Source organism: Leucoraja erinacea, chromosome 26 (assembly GCF_028641065.1).
Source record: "Leucoraja erinacea ecotype New England chromosome 26, Leri_hhj_1, whole genome shotgun sequence".
In the NCBI taxonomy this organism is placed as follows: domain Eukaryota; kingdom Metazoa; phylum Chordata; class Chondrichthyes; order Rajiformes; family Rajidae; genus Leucoraja; species Leucoraja erinaceus.
Genome location: NC_073402.1, coordinates 24,376,345 through 24,394,842, shown reverse-complemented (window position 1 = coordinate 24,394,842; position 18,498 = coordinate 24,376,345). Strand labels below are relative to the sequence as shown.

General features: G+C 42.8%; 1 protein-coding gene across 2 annotated transcripts; it reads right to left on the bottom strand.

The window, feature by feature from the left end:
* Positions 1-1,143: 1,143 nt before the first annotated feature.
* Positions 1,144-17,874, bottom strand: LOC129709839 (E3 ubiquitin-protein ligase TRIM63-like). Of its 2 annotated transcripts, none has more exons than XM_055656449.1 (9): positions 17,562-17,874; positions 16,041-16,207; positions 12,544-12,712; positions 9,105-9,200; positions 7,395-7,628; positions 6,230-6,252; positions 5,781-5,905; positions 3,969-4,025; positions 1,144-1,866 (listed from the first exon to the last, which is right to left on the bottom strand). In XM_055656449.1, the coding sequence occupies exons 1-9, from the start codon at positions 17,718-17,720 to the stop codon at positions 1,856-1,858; spliced, it is 1,041 nt and encodes a 346-aa protein (XP_055512424.1). In that variant the 5' UTR covers positions 17,721-17,874; the 3' UTR covers positions 1,144-1,855. The 2 variants fall into 2 exon arrangements, with proteins under 2 accessions (XP_055512424.1, XP_055512423.1); XM_055656448.1 differs by having other exon boundaries at positions 3,969-4,028; positions 17,562-17,872.
* Positions 17,875-18,498: the final 624 nt, after the last annotated feature.

Below are 18,498 nucleotides of genomic sequence, written 5' to 3'. Positions count from 1 at the left end.
TTCGCCCAATGATGGGACTGTTGTCACGTTACCAGCAGTCCCGGATTCCCTCAATCGAATGGGCTGGCCGAGCGGGCAGTCCGGAGTGCCAAACAGGTGATGGAAAGATCTCTTTTGGCAAAATCTGATGTTTACCTGGACTTGCTCAACTTAAGAAACATTGACCGTGACCCAGTGTGAGGTCTCCTGCCCAACGTCCCATGCCCAGGCAGACCTGTACCACGCTGCCCATACCCAAGCGACTACTACAGTCACAGGTTTGCAAGCCATCGGTAATTCAAACACAGCTTCAGCTTAAGCATGAGATCCAGAAACACTCGGATGACAAAACAAGCAAGCCACTCGAGCCGCTGGCAAGTGGTCAAATCATATGACTTTAAACCGACAAGGGTCATGGACGCCTTGGTTGAACCCGCAGCGCTGCCCAGAACCACGTTAGTACATGGTCTATTCAAATGGTGGGACTTACTGGCAAAACCATCAACACCATCTACCAGTGAAGGAACCGCATCCCACTTCTGCCATCATTTGTGAGCTATTAACAAATACTGTAAGTAACGATCCAACAAGTGTATTAACATATAATAAAGTTACACTGCATGGTGTCATCACAGTGACTACATCCCGACTAACCACTAGTGTCTGAAAGCGTTCGTAATAAATGGTGACTGTATGGTAAAACCTGGACTGGATTATAGATCCGAGTGGTGTGTAGCATGGATGTGTTAGTATTAGGTAGGGGTGGAAGATTGCAACCTTCACGTGGTCAGCCCTGTTTCGACTAATGCAATCAACTCGACGTGCACAAACGGAAGATCAAATAAGAACAAGTTGTCCTACAACTTTAGGCTGTGCACGCCACACGAAAGAAGAAGAAGAATTAGGTATAGTAGATCTACACTTTGCCCTTCACCTTGAACCTATGTCCTCTGGTCCTCGATTCCCCTACTCTGGGCAAGAGACTCTATGCATCTATTGCACCCATAATTTTATAGAAGGGTATCGACCCGACACGTCATGCATCCTTTTTCTCCAGGGATGCTGCCTGACCCGCTGAGTTACTCCAGCACTTTATCTTCAACGCTGGTCATTATTGTTGGAAGGAAAGAAAGTAAGAATCGGACACTTGCAAGAAAAATGCAAGAAATTCAGGTAAACTGGAGAACATCATATAAATAAGTTTATTTACATTCAATAAATTCAAAATTACAGGCGTGAAAATGAAGCAACAAGCACAATGGAACCTGCAAGGTTACTTAAAACTGAGTTTGCAGGAATCAACTACCCCAAAAATCTCTAACCCTTTCAGATGCAGACTAATCAATTGTGTAATTGTATAATTTCCCATTTTAATTTCAAGTCACCGACATTCAGTCACTTGAAATTGAAAATTTATTTCCACCAATTCAATTTTAATTTCTTGATTTCTTTTAAAATCCCTGTCATGTGTTAAAGCTTCACCTGAGTGTGATTTCGGGAGGTTTTAGTTTAAACATGTTATCCTCCACTGATCGTAATCTATTGTAACACAGCAGAGATCAATCTAAAATACTAATGAAGTGGTGTAACCCCCAAAACCTTAAATTGCCTTAAAAATGACAATGTCTGTTTTTTGTATCATATACAAAAATATAAAATGTACAAAACCATCCGTTTTGCACCATATAAAAACGTTTTTTTTTAGCAAATGTGTTTAACGAACAAAAAGGACATTGTCAATCTAATTTGTCTTCCTCCTTGGCTGCCTGTGCTTCAGAACAAGGACTATCCCAAATATTCACACAAGGTGTTCCTCCTCACAGGTGCTCGAAGTCTTAAAGCAAGACATCAAATATTTGTCACTGCCAAGGCAATATCACTGCTGGCCTGTGGAAACAAACATAAAACAAAGATTATAACCCCTCTGATACCATGTCTACAATACCACTACTACTCATCAGCCCTTCCCAGAGTGTTTTAACCATTCCTTGGTTGTCATGGTCATAGAGTCTTGCAGCGTGGAACCCTCCTCCCCCAGCCCAACTTGCCCACGTCACCCAGCATGTCCCATCTAAACTAGTCCCACTTGCCTGCATTTGGCCTATCCATGTACCTGTATAAATGTTTCTTAAACAAAGAAACCCCAGCCTCAAATATCTCTTCCAGCAGCTCATTCCATACACCCACCACCCTTTGTGTAAAAAAAAGTTTTGGTTGGCAATTCTAACTCCATGTTTTCCTGCCCATTATCACCAATTTCTTTCTGATCACTATCCCAACGATATCTTGTATTTGTGCAACCTCTGCTACCGGATACCACCAACCTCTGCTAACGGAAACCATATGATGCTGATAGCCTGGGTATCTGCTGATAGCTGATAGCAATGCAAGGTCATGAGTCTCAAACCCACAGGGCAAGCTGGCCTTGTGTTGAAGGATCCCAGTAGCTAACGGCAGCATTCAAACAATGCTTGCACTTTTTCTACATCATAGATTATAATGAGATGGCTGACCTGGCATTATTCACAGAAACAGTATTGCAGTATGATCTCGGTATCTATCCATCCTCAATAAGTAAGATTTGCTGAGCCTTTCTTACTCTTTAAACAAGAGTTGCAACATTATTTGACAAGATCGTTTGTCAATTGTTAAATGAAACGTATCTGCAGCTTCCGAACATGAAATCATTAGAATAAATTACTCAGGCTGGCTATTAACTTCAACTAGTCAATAATTCTAACTAAACAATTGACAGGTTAAAAATGTGATTTTAATTGATTTAATATTGTAGGCTGAATATCCTTTCATGACTGAAGACCTAGAACTCTCCTCTAACTTAGATTGCTTAGTTTATTATTGTTACGTGTACCAAGATACAATGAAAAGCTTTTTTGGTGCATGCTATCCAGTCAGTGAGAAGACTATACACAATTACAATCAAGCCGCCCACAGTGTACAGATATAGAATAAAGAATATCACGTTTAGTGCACGATCGAGTCCAGTAAGGTCCAATTAAAGATAGTTCGTAGATCTCCAATGACATAGATGGAAGATCAGGACCACTCTCTAGTCGGTGAAGGGACAGTTCAGTTGCCTGATTACAGGAAGAAACTGTCCCTGTCCTCTTAAGCCAATGCTGACCAATATGCAGCTATCTCACATGGACCAAGAATGTTTTAGTCGGTGCAACAGTACTTTAAAAAAGAAATGGTGTCAGGATCTGGTAAGGGGGGATGAAAAATACGAAGTTGGTATATCCCTTTTTGCGCGGTTTTCATAATGGAGCTTGTGTTTCTTTTTCTCTCTTTCTTTTCTATGGCCTATTTCTTAACTTTTTTCCCTAATTCTTTGTTTAATGGGTTTTTCTTTTTGATCATTTTCACACTAACACGATTCTCACTTTATTTACTTTCTTTATTTTTATCTTTCCTTAAAGCTTAAAAAAAAAAAAAAAAAAGTATAAAAAAGAATGTTTTAGTCTCTGCTGGGCTACATAATGCCAGATAGCCAAGATGACTTGCATTTCAGCTAAAGACAGTACACAAAGGGGAACAAAGTTGGGATGGGGGGGGGGGGGGGGGGGGGAGGGGGATGTTACTCTTCATGGTCACCCACCCGTGAGTGGCCACCCGATGAGGTTATAGTTATAGGGAGGATAGGGTGGGTTGGTAGATTGGGAGCAGGGCGATGATGCATGAACGGGAAAGTGTGAGTAAGTGGCAATGTTTTAGACAAACTCCATTTTACAGAAGACACAACGAGAAAGTTAACCATGAGAAACTATTGGGTGAACAATTTGCAGCTTATCAAGTTTTTTTAGTTTAGTGATATAGTGCAGAAGTAGTTTTACTGATAATAATCTCCAATAAATGCACTGGATTGAATTAACCTTTTGGATTCTTTGTAGGTTTCTTGCCAAATGCACAAAGGTAAACTTAATGCAATTCAACTGGATTTCTTTGTTAATTAAATAATTTATTTTTCTCACCATGAGCTTGATCATCATCTTCATCCTCAGTCTCCACATCTTCCCCAATTTCATCTTCTTCTAGAGGGAATACATTCAGATTTATCAATCCAGTTTCAAAGCAAAATCTTTTCACACCAGGCTTCTGGTCTATTTGTTTTGAACTATTGCTTTGAGATAAATCCAATTAAACTGAGATTCCACATGGACAGTTTTTTGGGAGATTTTATGCAATTCTGAAATTGAAAAATCACACCAAGAATTTCCCCAAATTATATTTGGTTGAAAATAAAGTAAGTTAGACAGCAAACGGGTTCTTTGCAAGTATTCCTAAGTGTGGCATTTAGTGTGGAAAGGTTGGAGAGAGAATAATTGAGCAGCTCCTTCAATGAAGTGAGATAAGCACAGTATGATGGACAATGTCTCGTTTGGTGTTGCATCTGTTGCGTACCCAACCTCAATCCCAAGTGTTCTGTTAACTGATCAAAGCCAAGTGCATAATAAGACTGCAAGAAATGGTTTGCATGACCCTTGAGCAATGGGGTGGCATGGTGGTGCAAGGTTAGACTTGCTGCCTTAGGGGGCCAGGGACCTGGGTTCGATCCTGACTACGAGTGCTGTCTGAATGGAGTTTGTGCATATGGAGTTTGTGTGTCTGCATGGGTTTTCTCCGGGTGCTCCGGTTTCCTCCCACACTTCAAGGTTGTACAGATTTGAAGGTTAATTGGGTTCGGTAAAATTGTAAATTGTCCCTAGGGTGTAGGATAGTGCAAGTGTACGAGGTGGTCGCTGGTCATCCTGGACTCAGTGGGCTGAAGGGCCTGTTTCTGCACTGTATCTCTAAAGCCTAAAGAGAGAGACATCAGTTTTGAATTTCCAGTCACTGTGCCGTAACATATCATCTGATGATTTGTCACGCTCTGCTCACTTTCCAGTTACCTAATGTTTAGTTTGTCTAATAGCCCTGTCCCACGGTGCGAGTTCATTCCAAGAGCACTCCCGAGTTTAAAAAAAATCAAACTCGTAGTAAGCACGGAGAATGAACGTAGCGGGTACGTCGGAGCTCGGTGACGTCACTTAGCGCTAACGGCAGGTACTCGGGAAGGCTCGTTAAGGGCAGGTAAGCACGGGAAGACTCGTGAAGATTTTTCAGCATGATGAAAAATGTTCACGAGAGCCCCGAGTACCGACGAGTGGCCATTACCGTAAATCTCCGAGTTCGAATCAGGGCAAACTTGGGAGAACTCTTGGAATGAACTCGTACCGTGGGACAGGGCTTTAAAGAGTCCTGGAACCAGCATGAAGCAAAGATGTGGATCGGCGTGGGACTAAATAAATGGTGAAATAGATTGGCTGAATGGCCTTCTGTTCTTTTGCTCCTTCCTATATCCACTGACTTACTCAGGCATTTATTGGCGCTAAGCTTTAGTTTAGTTCAGTTTAAAGATACAGCACGGAAACAGATCGAGTCCAAGCCATCCAGCGATCACGCATACACTAGTTCTATCCTACGCACTGGGGACAATCTACAGAAGCCAATGAACCTACAAACCTGCATGTTTTTGGATTGTGGGAGAAAACCTGTGCACCCTGAGAAAACCCACATGGTCACAGGGAGAATGTACACCCATAGACAGGATCGAAACCCGGGGAAGACAGCGACTCTGCCATTGTGTTGCCCTTTCATGCAGCCTTTGTGAAAAGTGTTATATTGTGTTTTATGTTGTGTTATGGTTCTGCCAGGAGTGGGAAGATGGAAAGATCATTGTAATATCTCCCTTATTACAACATTAATGTATTCTTGCCAAATGGCAACATCTGAAGTCAGCATACCTGTTACAAATGTGATATTTCTCAGCGTTTCCTCTACCAGTTCCAGATTCACTGAAAACTGGTCCATGTCCTCAAACCCGTCTTCATGTTTTGGAATATGGGAGGTTCGGGAGGCATCAATGATTCTGAAATTTGATTCAAAGTAAATCATTAAGTTATATTTGTACACCAAGTGAACCAAGGGATATGGAATGACAGTCGAACAAAAATAGATCAAATTAGCTCAGATCTTTAGCCGAAGAGCAAAGAAACTTTAACAATGCCCAATTGATCCTGTTATTCATTAAAAGCACAACTTAAACTAAATGCTTACTGGTGAGGAGGGATAATTAAGACCAAGTTAAACATACTGATTAATTAACCTAATACAAAGCCCTTGGAGTTAAAAAAAAAAATTGGATATATTGAAATACAATCATAATAAAGTGACAAAATTCATAGATACTTACTTTTCTAGGAGATCCTTGGAATTCTGCATAAAAATTAAAAAAAACGTGATTAGATTTTTATGAAATATCCTGCAGTGCTATCATAGAATTTGAAAAAAAAAAACGTTGTCAGTCAGCCCACACTGTGCACACTGACTTTTGTTCATTCTCCTTGTCTTGTTCCCTGAAAAGTTTAGTTCAGAGATACCGTGTGGAAAACAGGCCCTTTGGCCCATCGAGTCGGCTCTGACCAGCTATCACCCCGTACACCAGCACTGTCCTACACACAAGGGGCAATTTGCAGAAGCCAATTAGCCTACCAACCCGCACGCCTTTGGAATGTTGGACGAAACCGGAGCACCCGGAGGAAACCTTCGCGGTGACAGGGAGAACTGTGCAAACTCCACACAGAGAGCACCCGTAGTCAGGATCGAAAGCTGATCATATTGACTGAAATTGGGATTAGATTATTCACAGATCTCCAGCCCAAGGGGGGCTGGTGATTGTGAGCTCAGCGCATCTGGCATTGGGTGTGATGTTGTGCATCCAGGTAGATGTTTCTGTGCTGGTTCAATAGCTGAGAGTTGCTGTGGCTTTGTGCCTGACACTTGGTGTGTTTCAGAAGTGGTGGAATGAGATAGACAGGAGGACAATACTAATGCCCTCCAACTTCATATTTTTTATAAATCACATGACTGGGATCGAATATTTCCATAGAAGAAAAGACAACATTACTGCAGAAAAGCACAACCGTGTAGAGAATGGTGGAGAAGGGCCTCACCCAGAACTTTGCCTATCCATATCCTCCAGAGATGCTGCCTGACCCGCTAAGTTACTCCAGAATTTTGTGTCGGAAGGAACTGCAGATGCTGGTCCAATCCGAAGACAAACACAAAAAGCTGGAGTAACTCAGCGGGTCAGACAGAAAAGGAAGAGGTGACTTTTCTGGTCGAGACCCTTCTTGTGCTCTGTTGTCATTTATCGTTCTGCGTTATTGGGGCGTGAGATTATGTCAACAGGCATATTCAGGGAAAGGAATACACAAGTTATGGGGAGAAGGCAGGAGAATGGGGTTAGGAGGGAGAGATAGATCAGCCATGATTGAATGGCGGAGTAGGCTTGATGGGTCGAATGGCCTAATTCTACTCCTATCACGTATGACCTTATGACCTTAAATGCGACTTACAACAAGGAAGGCAGCAATTGCAGGCTCCTCCATGAACTGAATGGCTTTCTCCACTAGCTTAGAGGATCCGTCAAGGTGTTCCTTGTATTGTTTGATCAGGTCCTTGATGAATGTTATTTTATCCTCCTGTTCCTTCGAAATAGACTGTAGCATGTCAGTTTTCCTTTGCTCCAGGGTGGCGTATAAACGATCAAACTGTTCCATGAGCATGTTTTTCTGGTGCTGACTGTTCTCCTGGGGAAGTAAACCAATGAGAAAAGCTTCACTATACAGCGGTAAGAAATCTGGGACACATGACAATCAAATCTCTTGACTTGACTTGACTTGACTTGACTTGACTTGACTTGACTTGACTTACTTAACACAAAGGGCAATTTACAAAAGCCAATTGAGCCACCAACACCTTCCATCCATGGGATATGGGAGGAAACCTAAGAACCCTGGGGGACCCTACATGGTGACAGGAAGAATGAGCATTCCCCATTCCGACAGCATCAGAGGTCAGGATTGAACCCAGAGTGCTGGAGCTCTGAGGCAGCAGCACAACTGTGCTGCCAGTTAAATCTGCTGTTTAATAATCAGTGGATAATGAAAGCTTCTGACACCTCCTGCTCAAAACCCAAAAGGTCAGAAGGATCGTGAGGCCCCGCTTTCACGGTCCGTATTGATACTGAAAATCAAGATCAAGCGAGCTTTTGCCCTTCAGGATTATTCACTGGAATTTAGAAGGATGAGAGGATATCTAATAGAAACGTATAAAATTCTTAAAGGATTGGACAGGCTAGATGCAGGAAAAATGTTCCGGATATTGGGGGAGTCCAGAACCAGGGGTCACACTTTAAGACTAAGGGGTTGGCCATTTCGGACTGATATGAGGAAAAACGTCTTCACCCAGAGAGTTGTGAATCTATGAAATTCCCTACCACGAAAGGTAGTGGAGGCCAATTCACTTGATGTTATCAAGAGAGAGTTAGATTTGGCTCTTGGGGCTAAAGGATCAAGGGATATGGGGAAACAGCAGGAACGGGGTACTGATTATAGATGATCAGCCATGATCATATTCAATGGCGTTGCTGGCTCGAAGGGCCGAATAGCCTACTCCTGCACCTATTTTTCTCTGTTTCACCAGAAATGGAAAGCAGGCCTTCCAAGAATATAGTTACTTCTGTACAAGTATTCATCTCAGTGACGAACGCACAGCTTTAATTATCTCTAAATTTGTAATAGCAGCCTTTGTCAGCGGACAAACACTTATAAAGTGAGTAGCTCTTGCCAAGTAACAAATAATGTACCCCCGGATTTCTTTTTAAGAACGAAAAGCACTCTACCTAAGGAGATGTTGGGACAGTGACTGAGAGAAAAGAAGTTGTTTTAAAGGAACATTTTAAAGACGCTGTCTTGGCAGGAGGAGAGATTTAAGTTTAGGAAAGGGATCATAAAACTTCGGTCTTTAAAGTTAAGATGTTTATGTAAGCTCATCTTATCAAGTCAGCATTGTAAAGGAGTTCTGAAGGGAAGTTGGACAATATGCTGAATGCACATTCCCAATCCCTGGAACTTTTTTTTCAAAAACAGGATTATTTTACATGCTCTATTTTGGAAGAGATGTAAGGAACGACACAGCTGTTGCCATGGAAGTGAGGGAAGCAAGAAGAAAGCAATCTATTTAAGGGACGCACGGCTCAAAGTTTGCTCCTGGTTTCTCCATACCTCAATTCTTTTGCTTGTCTCTTCCAACTGGTCTGTGATGGCGTTGACTCTGTCATTACCAGCCACTAGCATGGCGATCCCATCCGTTAGCTCTGTCTGTGGAAACACAGTAAAAAAAATTGCCTCGTATATCGTTAGGGCAGTTTACAATTCTTGGTTTCTCTAACTTCAAGTAATCCTTGCAACCCCTCTCTCTCCGTCTCCCCCCACCCTAGTGGTCGTACTGGTTTCACTGTCACTCTAACGTCAATTTCACATTCCTCACAGCCAATAATGGACCATTTTGGGCTTCATCTTTCTTTGATCATCGTTGCCTTTTGCATATCATCCGTTAGTTCTATGTGCCTTCCATAATCTCTCCTTTCCCTCTCCCCTGACTCTCAGTCTGAGGTAGAGTCTTGACCCGAAACTTCACCTATTTCTCTCCTCCAGAGATGCTGTCTGGCCCGCTGAGTTACTCCAGCATTTTGTGTTTATCTTTGGTGTAAACTAGCATCTTCAGTTCCTTCCTAAGCAAAAAACATGAATGTCCTTGAGGTCCTGAGGGAGAACCAGACATTGGATCATGTTGGGCATTTCCGATATGCTCCTGTCCTCTCTCTCACCTCTGTTTGAGTTTAGAAGGATGAGGGGATATCTTATAGAAACATATAAAATGATAAAAGGACTGGACAAGCTAGATGCAGGAAAAATGTTCCCAATGTTGGGCGAGTCCAGAACCAGGGGCCACAGTCTTAGAATAAAGGGGAGGCCATTTAAGACTGAGGTGAGAAAAAACTTTTTCATCCAGACAGATGTGAATTTGTGGAATTCTCTGCCACAGAGGGCAGTGGAGGCCAAATCACTGGGTGAATTTAAGAGAGAGTTAGATAGAGTTCAAGGGGCTAGTGGAATCAAGGGATATGGGGAGAAGGCAGGCACGGGTTATTGATTGGGGACGATCAGCCATGATCACAATTGATGGCGGTGCTGGCTCGAAGGGCCGAATGACCTCCTCCTGCACCTATTTTCTATGTTTCTATGTTTCTAATTTGCATCAAATCCTGTTCACCTACCCACCTGATGCAGGTGCTGATTTGCCTCTCCTTAACATCTCAATATTAAAACTTGTGTTCCAATTCTTCTATAAGATAATCGTTCCTTGGCACCTGTAATGTTCTCTGAAATATATGATATGTGCTCTGCATGTCTAATTATCCATTAAGTAAATGACTCCATTATTGATTTGCATGCCTTTGACTGTCAACAAGCAAAGCATTGGAATCTCCTACAATAACTCCCCACCTATCGTTCCACTTTTTGGAGATACTCCTTAAATCCTTTACATTTTTTAATATAATTTTTTTTTTCATTTAAAAATGTTTCTATTTTTCTTCTAGGAATAATTATTATTATACCAGTATTCTATACTTGCAGGGATAATCTTCATTTTACCAAGATAATGGTATTGATCATTACCATAGGATCATCATGGTAACATTGACCATATTTTATGGTCAATAAAATATGACAAATATTTTATTCATATGCCTTCATAATATGAATATTGATTTCTCTAACCAAGTAACCCCTGCATTCCCTCGCTCTCCGTCCCTCCCCCACCCAAGTCTTACCAGCTTCAAAGATGGATTGTTGACTTTTATTATCTGTACTCGTTCTCACCTACCAAACAGCTAACAATGGCCTGTTTCCATTCTCATCATTGCTTTTTTTGCATATCTTTCATTCATTTGTTCTATAACACTCCACATCACCGTCTATATCACTCATTTCCCTTTCCCCAGACTCTCAGTCTCAAGAAGGGTCTAAAACGTCACCTATTCCTTTTCTCCAGAGATGCTGTCTGATCCGCTGAGTCTCTGCAGCTTTTTGTGTCTATGCCTTTATACGGTTTAGTGTCATTTTTTTTTTTGATTATTGCTCCCAGGAAATACCTGGGACGTTTTACCCAAAGATCCTATTTACCTGTGTAAAGCCTGATGTTTCTTGAGTTAACTGACTTCAGTCACTTGGAGGCAGCACAAATGAGCTCAATGATCTTGGGGAGAAATAAGGCAGGTTTTCTATTGCAAAAAGAGCCCTTAGCCCATCTGGAAAGTCAAACTAGTTTGGGCACTGCTCTGATGACAACTGAGGTCGAACAATCCTCTGCTGCAAGCATACTTGTTAAGGTTATGCAGTGGCTTTGGTATTTGCCCCTTCCCCCTGCAGCTCAGCTATATATAACTTGCAGTTAGTCACTGTATTAGAAACACGATAAATGGTGGCCAAATGTCGTATGATTATTACAACTAGTGGCTCGTACTCTCTCCGATGTTCATTGGTAGTGACTGAAACAAGCCACAATGACATGAACACGTTTAAAGAAGCTTAGTGTGGGTTTGATTTCCCAGTAATCAGGCAGGAAAGCTGCAAAGTGGAGCATTGTAGCTCCAAATAATTGTCTCCTGCTTCCTGCTGTCCCACGACCAGTTGCCGCACTGCGACACTTCTGCACTAAAATTAGCCTGAACGTCAAGGCAGCTCATGCATAACGTTATTTTAACTCCTTGTTACTGAGGCACATCCAAGCTGCTTTATTTGTGTTGAATAGAGCACAGAGGGAGACTACGTGGATGAACAGATATTAGTGTTCAATGCAAATCTCCTCCTAACCCCCTCTTCCTTCAATAACACCCTTCAATTCCTTGAGGGCACAAAGTGCTGGCGTAACTTGGTCAGGCAGCATCTCTGGAGAACATGGATAGGTGACGGAAGATAGACACAAAAAGGCTGGAATAACTCAGCAGGTCAGGCAGCATCCCTGGAGAAAAGGAATAGGTGACGTTTCGGGTCGAGACCCTTCTTCAGACTGAGAGTCAGGGGAAAGGGAAACGAGAGATATAGTGTTGGAGAGAGGAGGATAGGTGATGTTCTGGGTCAGAACCCTTCTTCAAACTGATTGTATGGGGGGGGGAGAAAGCTGGAAAAGGGGACATTGCTTGGCAGGTAATAAGCGGGCAGAGCCGAAGGAGGGTTTTGATAGGCAAAACAAAGGCCAGTGATAAGAGCAGAAGGTGTGAGATGGGATTGGAGAGTTGTGGATTCTGAAGCCGGTGGGAGGAAAGTAGAAGGGGGAGGGGGGGGGGGGGGGGTGGGGGTGAGGGGGGGGGTGGGGGGGAGGGGGGAAATAAGTGTGGCCAGGCAGGGCACAGGGAAAGAAGGGAGGGGGGGGGGGGGATGAGGTGGAATAATGGATGGGTGTGAGAGAGAAAGGGGGAAGATTTGGGAGTGGGGTGAACATATTACACAGGCAGTAGCACAATATGCTCAGATGTGATCTATAATTTCCCTGCTTTTGTATTCTATTCTCCTGGGAATAATCTTCAATATTTGTACGTACTTTTTTGTGGTTTTACATTGGCCGATTTGAAATACCTGTGCCGTCATTTCCATTTACCTTCTGTTGTTGAAATATATTCTGTAGAGGTGCCACCTCGCAGTCTTTGTGAGCACCAAACACCTTGCACATTGAGCAAGTGGGGACTTGGCACGTGACGCAGTAAATGTTGATCTTCTCGTCCTCGTGTTCTTCACACATGGGCTGGTTGCCTTTCTTCAAAGGTCTGCTGGATATCAAAAAAGATGGATTTTCATCAGCGGCTCGTTTTTTATTGAAGAAGCTGCACAGGAAGCAAGTTAAATCTGACGCACATTTTGTCTTTTTTCATCTCTGGCCATTGTCCACCCATCTGCCCTTTCTCTCATCCACCTGCATCCACCTATCACTTGCCAGCCTTTTTCCCCCCCCCCCCCCCCCCACCTCCCTTTTCCAGCTTTCTTCCCCCATCACAACCAGTCTGAAGAAGGGCTGCAACCCAAAATATTGCCTATAAAATTCCCTCCGCGGATGTTGCCTGACCCGCTGATTTACTTCAGCTCTTGGTCAGCTCCTCTGTATCTTTGTTTATGCTCCACATGAACCTACTCCGGTTTCGCCAAACACAGGTTTTCATTCCTTTCTCCCTCAGACTCTTGCCTGGCTTCCCCCTAAACATGTCCAAAGGGAGTCAAACTAAGGCAGGAAGCTACAATAGACATAAGGACACCGGGCAGGCAGTTACACGCAAAGATCTACTCCTTTCAGTTACTCTTGGATCTGTGGTGCGTTTTTGTTTGAGTTTCAGATTTCCATCCTTCTTAGTTGTTTGCCTGTGATCATGAGAATGCAACCTTCCTCTGAACTGTAGCATAACAGATTCCTGACACTGTCCTGAACACCATGTTATCACCTGAGCACAGTAGGAGCCTATATCTACAGCATGCAGTAAATATATTGAACTGTCATATGGAGACAGGCCAAACCGCATCACAACAATTGATAAGAAACATGGTTGGAAAGGGTAAATGTTTATTTCCTAGTCGGACATGTGGTTGGAAGGATTGTGGAGGGAAGAGTAGGGAAGAAGTTTTAAGAAGATGAGTGAAAGCTGTAAACAATGAGCAAAGGTTAGAAAATTGCAAAGGGGTTCGAGAACATTGGCCATTCCCAAGTTGGGATGCTACAGGTGCCTCAGAGTGTACTTTGCTCATTCAGGGCAGCACAGTAGCGCAGAGGTAGAGTTGTTGCCTTTTGTCCCTGTCCCACTAATGCCCCTGTCCCACTTAGGAAACCTGAACGGAAACCTCTGGAGACTTTGCGCCCCACCCAAGGTTCCCGTGCGGTTCCCGGAGGTTGCAGGTGGTTGCCGGAGGTTGCAGGTAGTGGAAGCAGGTAGGGAGACTGACAAAAACCTCCGGGAACTGCACGGAAACCTTGGGTGGGGCACAAAGTCTCCAGAGGTTTCCGTTCAGGTTTCCTAAGTGGGACAGGGGCATTACAGCACCAGAGAACTGGATTTGATACTTTCTCTGCAGTTTCTCTCCAGTTCTTCACTAAATAATAGAGACCATTACTCTAGACTATACTCCAGACATGACTCATGAATGCCCCATGTAACTGGGTGGCAGCTGGTAGATCTGCTGCCTCACAGCACCTGAGACCTGGGTTCGATCCTGACCTCGGGTGCTGTTCGTCTGGAGTCGCCACATTCTCCCCAGTAACCGCGTGGTCCCCCCCCCCCCCCCCCCCCCCCCCCCACACCCATGCTCTGGGTTTACATCCCACATCCCAAACATGTGCAGGCTTGTGAGTTAATTGGCCTCCATAAAATTTGCCCCGAACATGCAGCGAGTGGATGAGAAAAAGGGATAGCATAGTGTGACAAACGAGCATGAAGGAGTGGTTGATGGTCAGCGTGGATTCGGTGAACCGATTCTTCATCTCTAAACTAAACTTAGCTGAAACATGATTTACCTATTTTTGCATTCAATTCCCCAAGCAATGAATGACGCATTCTGTTATTTCCTAATTACTTCCTGTCTGTATATAGCCATTTACATGTCACACACTAGAACATCCAGATTCCTCTGCAGCTCTGCAAGTTTGGATAATATGCCTTTTTTTTGTTGTTCATTTTCTTGCTAAAATAGACAATATCACATAATATTATACTCTCAATGTATTCCCTTTCCAGATCCTTTGACCGTTCCCTTAACCTATCCACACCTCCCTACAGCTTCTAATGTCTTCTTCTCAATTTACGTACTTGCCTTTCTTTGTGTCATCAGCAAATTTGGTGCCTTCCTCCAAGTGATTCATCTAAATTGTCAAAAGTTGAAGCGCTAGCACTAATTCCCCTGGCACACCACTCATAACATCTTGGCCATCAGAAAAAAAACAACCTATTTTTGCTTGCTCTCTCCAAATCCACGAGCTTTTATTTTCCACAATAAGCCTTGACGCATCATCACATTGGATGCCTTCTGAACATTTTATTTGTGGCTCTATGCTTTAGTTGTTGTGATGGAAAGCTTATCCTCAAACAAACGACTGTTACTTAATATTGATAACAAAGACAATCCATATTAAATGAGACCTTGGATATCGACATTGCTCTTTTTTAGGGTTGTTACCTATTTATGAAGTTTTATCTTTGTATTCACATTGTACTACTGCCTATAAAGCCACATGTAGGTGCATAAATTATTATTCTGAATAAATCATGTAACAATAAATATGGTCATCATTTCTTAAAGCCAACAGCTCAGCACATTTCGTTGGACTGGTGAGCTGACAATTTTAGTGCCTCTAGAAATAGCTGTGCTAATTTCCAGTTTTGATGGCGCTTACATATGAGACCTTCACCAGATAACCTTGGGGGCAGCGACGCAGTGGAAGTGAATATGACTTATGTGTCGCCAGTGAGTGAAAAGCACTCCTGAAGACGTTGTTTTGAGATATTTTAATCTAAACTATGCACCGTGTGGCTTAATGTACAGCCTCACGAAACACTACACCAGATGGTTCTCAGCTGCCGCCAGTCAACTTGCTAATCTGAGCCTGCGTAACAGTCGAGGTACTAAACTTGGTCATTTTGCCTAAGGAGGAAGACATTAATCAGGTTTCCTGTTTCTGACTGCAGCGCTGTAATGTGGTCTTTCGAGATAGAGAAAACGCGAGACTTGTGCACAGAGAACTTCTTGCACAACTTTGGAACTGTACGAAGTGTTTTCCAGCTAATTGAAATGCACCAACTTGGAGACTGAAGAGTTAGTTTGACGAGAAGCCACTGTTGTAACGCTCAGAAATAAGGTAGCTATTTTGCACCCAATATGTTCAGACCACATTGATAAGTAACCCAGATATTCTCTTGTTTTGTGAATTAAGAGATAAACATTCACCGGGATATTAGGGAGAATATGCTTATACTTCATGGGATGGATGGTGTGAGATGGCTCATGACAAGCGTTTGGCCACTTCTCACTCCATGTCAAGGATGGCCTCAGACTCCTCTGCCAAAACTCCGCCGCGCCCTTCCCCTGATGGGGCATGCAGTGGCGGTTCCCGATACTAACCTGATTTCGTCCTCCTTATAGATGTCAATGATGTTCTCCACCAGAAGATTCCTCTGTAGCCCGTACACTCCATGGCGGTCCAGAATCACTTCATGTCGGCAGGATGGACACCTGAATCTTCCGCCTGATATCATGGTTCCTCGCCCTTGCCAGTAGGGGTTGGCAGCCTAAAGCGCAGAACAATTTCATATAAATATCAGCATAGTATCCCGATTAAAAATGCTGCATCGGAAATGGTCACAATACTGAACTACATTCCACATTTTCTTCTTTTTTTTTGAAATGCTTAAAATATCAAATTTTTCATTATTTACAAAGTTTTCAGCAAAGAGATTGTTTGGCTAAAAGCATTATTACATTGGATACAAAAGAAAATCTGCCATGCTTTAATGAGGTTTTCTCTCTGCAACAGTGCCTCCGTTTGGAAAGCACACTTTACAGCCAGTAAAGCAATTTAACACATCCTGAATGGAAAACATATAAAACTGCAGAGGCTGAATGCTGAAACATAAACAGAAATGTTGGAAGAACTCAGACAGCCAAGCAGCATCAGTGGAAAGAGAAACCAGATACCATTTTATGGCATAGACTTTTAATCAGAATCAAGAGAGAGAGAAGGCAAGTTAGTGTAAGTGACAGAGGTCTAGACCCTTTGTTTCACCACCTTCTCTCAGACTTAAACTAATTTGCTTTCTCTCTTCAGTTCAGTTCAATTTTTTGTCACGTGTACCAAATACAGTGAATAGCTTCTATTGCATGCTAGTTGATGGAGTTGCTGGCCTCAAAACGTTTGAAATGTTATTTTTCCACAGATACTGTGCAGCTGGTTGAGTTTCTCCGGCATTTCTGGTGTTAGAACATCTTGAAGCTTTTATCTTCCCCATTTCTTTCCTTCTCTTCCTTACATCCTATCTTTCTATCTTTTTCTTACATTCTATATTTTTCTATCTCCCTTTATCTTGCTTCCTTTCTCCCCTCTCTTGCAATTTTCAGATTCAGATTGTCACAGGGTCCCAAGTTAATGTGGAGTTAGCTGAACTCGGGCAAGACTTAGTCCAATAGGTTTCCCTCCCTGCCTTTGGGCTAAGAAAATAGCGAGTGGGCAAAGGGGTAGGGTAGGCTGTTGCAAAAATTCACCCATAAGAAGAGGACTGGAGGTGGCACATCAACTGTATGGAATGGTCTCCACACTTGGCCGGTCTAATATAACAAGTGTGTTACTAAGTGCAGGATATGAGGCGAACAACAACAAATTGCATTTATAGTTACACCTTCAATATTACTTCAAGACACTTTATATAAAAGGCTCAGCCAGGAATATTCGACTTGAAGCCAGATTTGATATTTCGGATTCATGCCCAATAGTCAACATTGTGAACTCCTGTAACACAGCACACAAGGTTTAAAAATCCTAGGTGAAAACTTGAAAATAAAATTTTCCTAAGTTACTGTCCCTGTCAAATATTTATCATAGAACAAGCCTTGCTGGATATCGAATGAAATGTCATTGAAATCACTGACCTGGAACACATCATTTGCACATTTTCTGCACAGATTGTGCTGGCACGGTAGGATCACGACTGGCTTTTCGAACATTTCAAGACAGATTGGGCAGATTAGTTGCTTCTCCAATGTCTCCATTGTGTTGGATTCTCGAATTATACTTGGCTGGAAATCCATCTCTAAAAATAAAGCAGGCCACTCGAAAACCTGTTGACTTGCTTCGGCTTTTTCCCTTGCCTGTCGCTCTGGTTCCTTTCGCTCGAATCCCTTTTCGATTGCTGAGCCTTCTCTTCAGAAGTGAACGAAAGTAGAGCTCTCTGGTTCTGTCTGTGCCAGGACTGCTCATGCCCTTTTTAAAGAGCATTTTAGCATCACATGACAGCTGAGGCGAGGGGTGAGGGGGGGAGGTGTGAGGGGGGGAGGGGGAACAGAGTCCTCGACATAACTCTTCCCATATTAGAAACCTGCAACGTGAAACTGGGAACAAGGAGGACTCAAGCATGCAATCACATGTGATGCTCAGCAAAACAACTTTCAATGAAAGAGTAAATAAAATACAGATTTACTCAACTTTGGACATAACTATCAACGTACCGAGCTCAATCGGGAACATGCTGTCCAAGTTATTGATCAAAAATAAGTTTGTTCCTATCGTGCAATGAGGGAATTTTGCGAGCCATTGTTTTCGCAGCTTGAGGGCAAAAATGAGCTACTGAGGAGTAGTGGGAGTAATGTGGGGCAAGAGCTGGTTCAGAAGATGCATCCTTGTTCGGAGACTTTTGCAAAGTGCAAGAAGAGGGGCAGAAGGTGCAGTTTTAATGGTAAGATCGCGAATGATCGTGTTGCTTGGACCAAGAGGGAAGCAGAATTTACTTGTAGAATCTGGGTTTTAGAAGTTAGCCTCCTAAATGATGACCATGAAGCTACCAGATTGCCATTAATACACAGTTGTTTC

Excerpts from the sequence above, each read along its gene's own strand:
- LOC129709839 (XM_055656448.1), bottom strand. The coding sequence starts at position 17,720 with ATGGATTTCCAGCCAAGTATAATTCGAGAATCCAACACAATGGAGACA. Across the intron at positions 16,208-17,561 it reads GTGCAAATGATGTGTTCCAG|GCTGCCAACCCCTACTGGCA; the intron begins GTCAGTGATTTC and ends TCTGCGCTTTAG. Across the intron at positions 6,253-7,394 it reads CAATTGCTGCCTTCCTTGTT|AATTCCAAGGATCTCCTAGA; the intron begins GTAAGTCGCATT and ends ATTTTTATGCAG.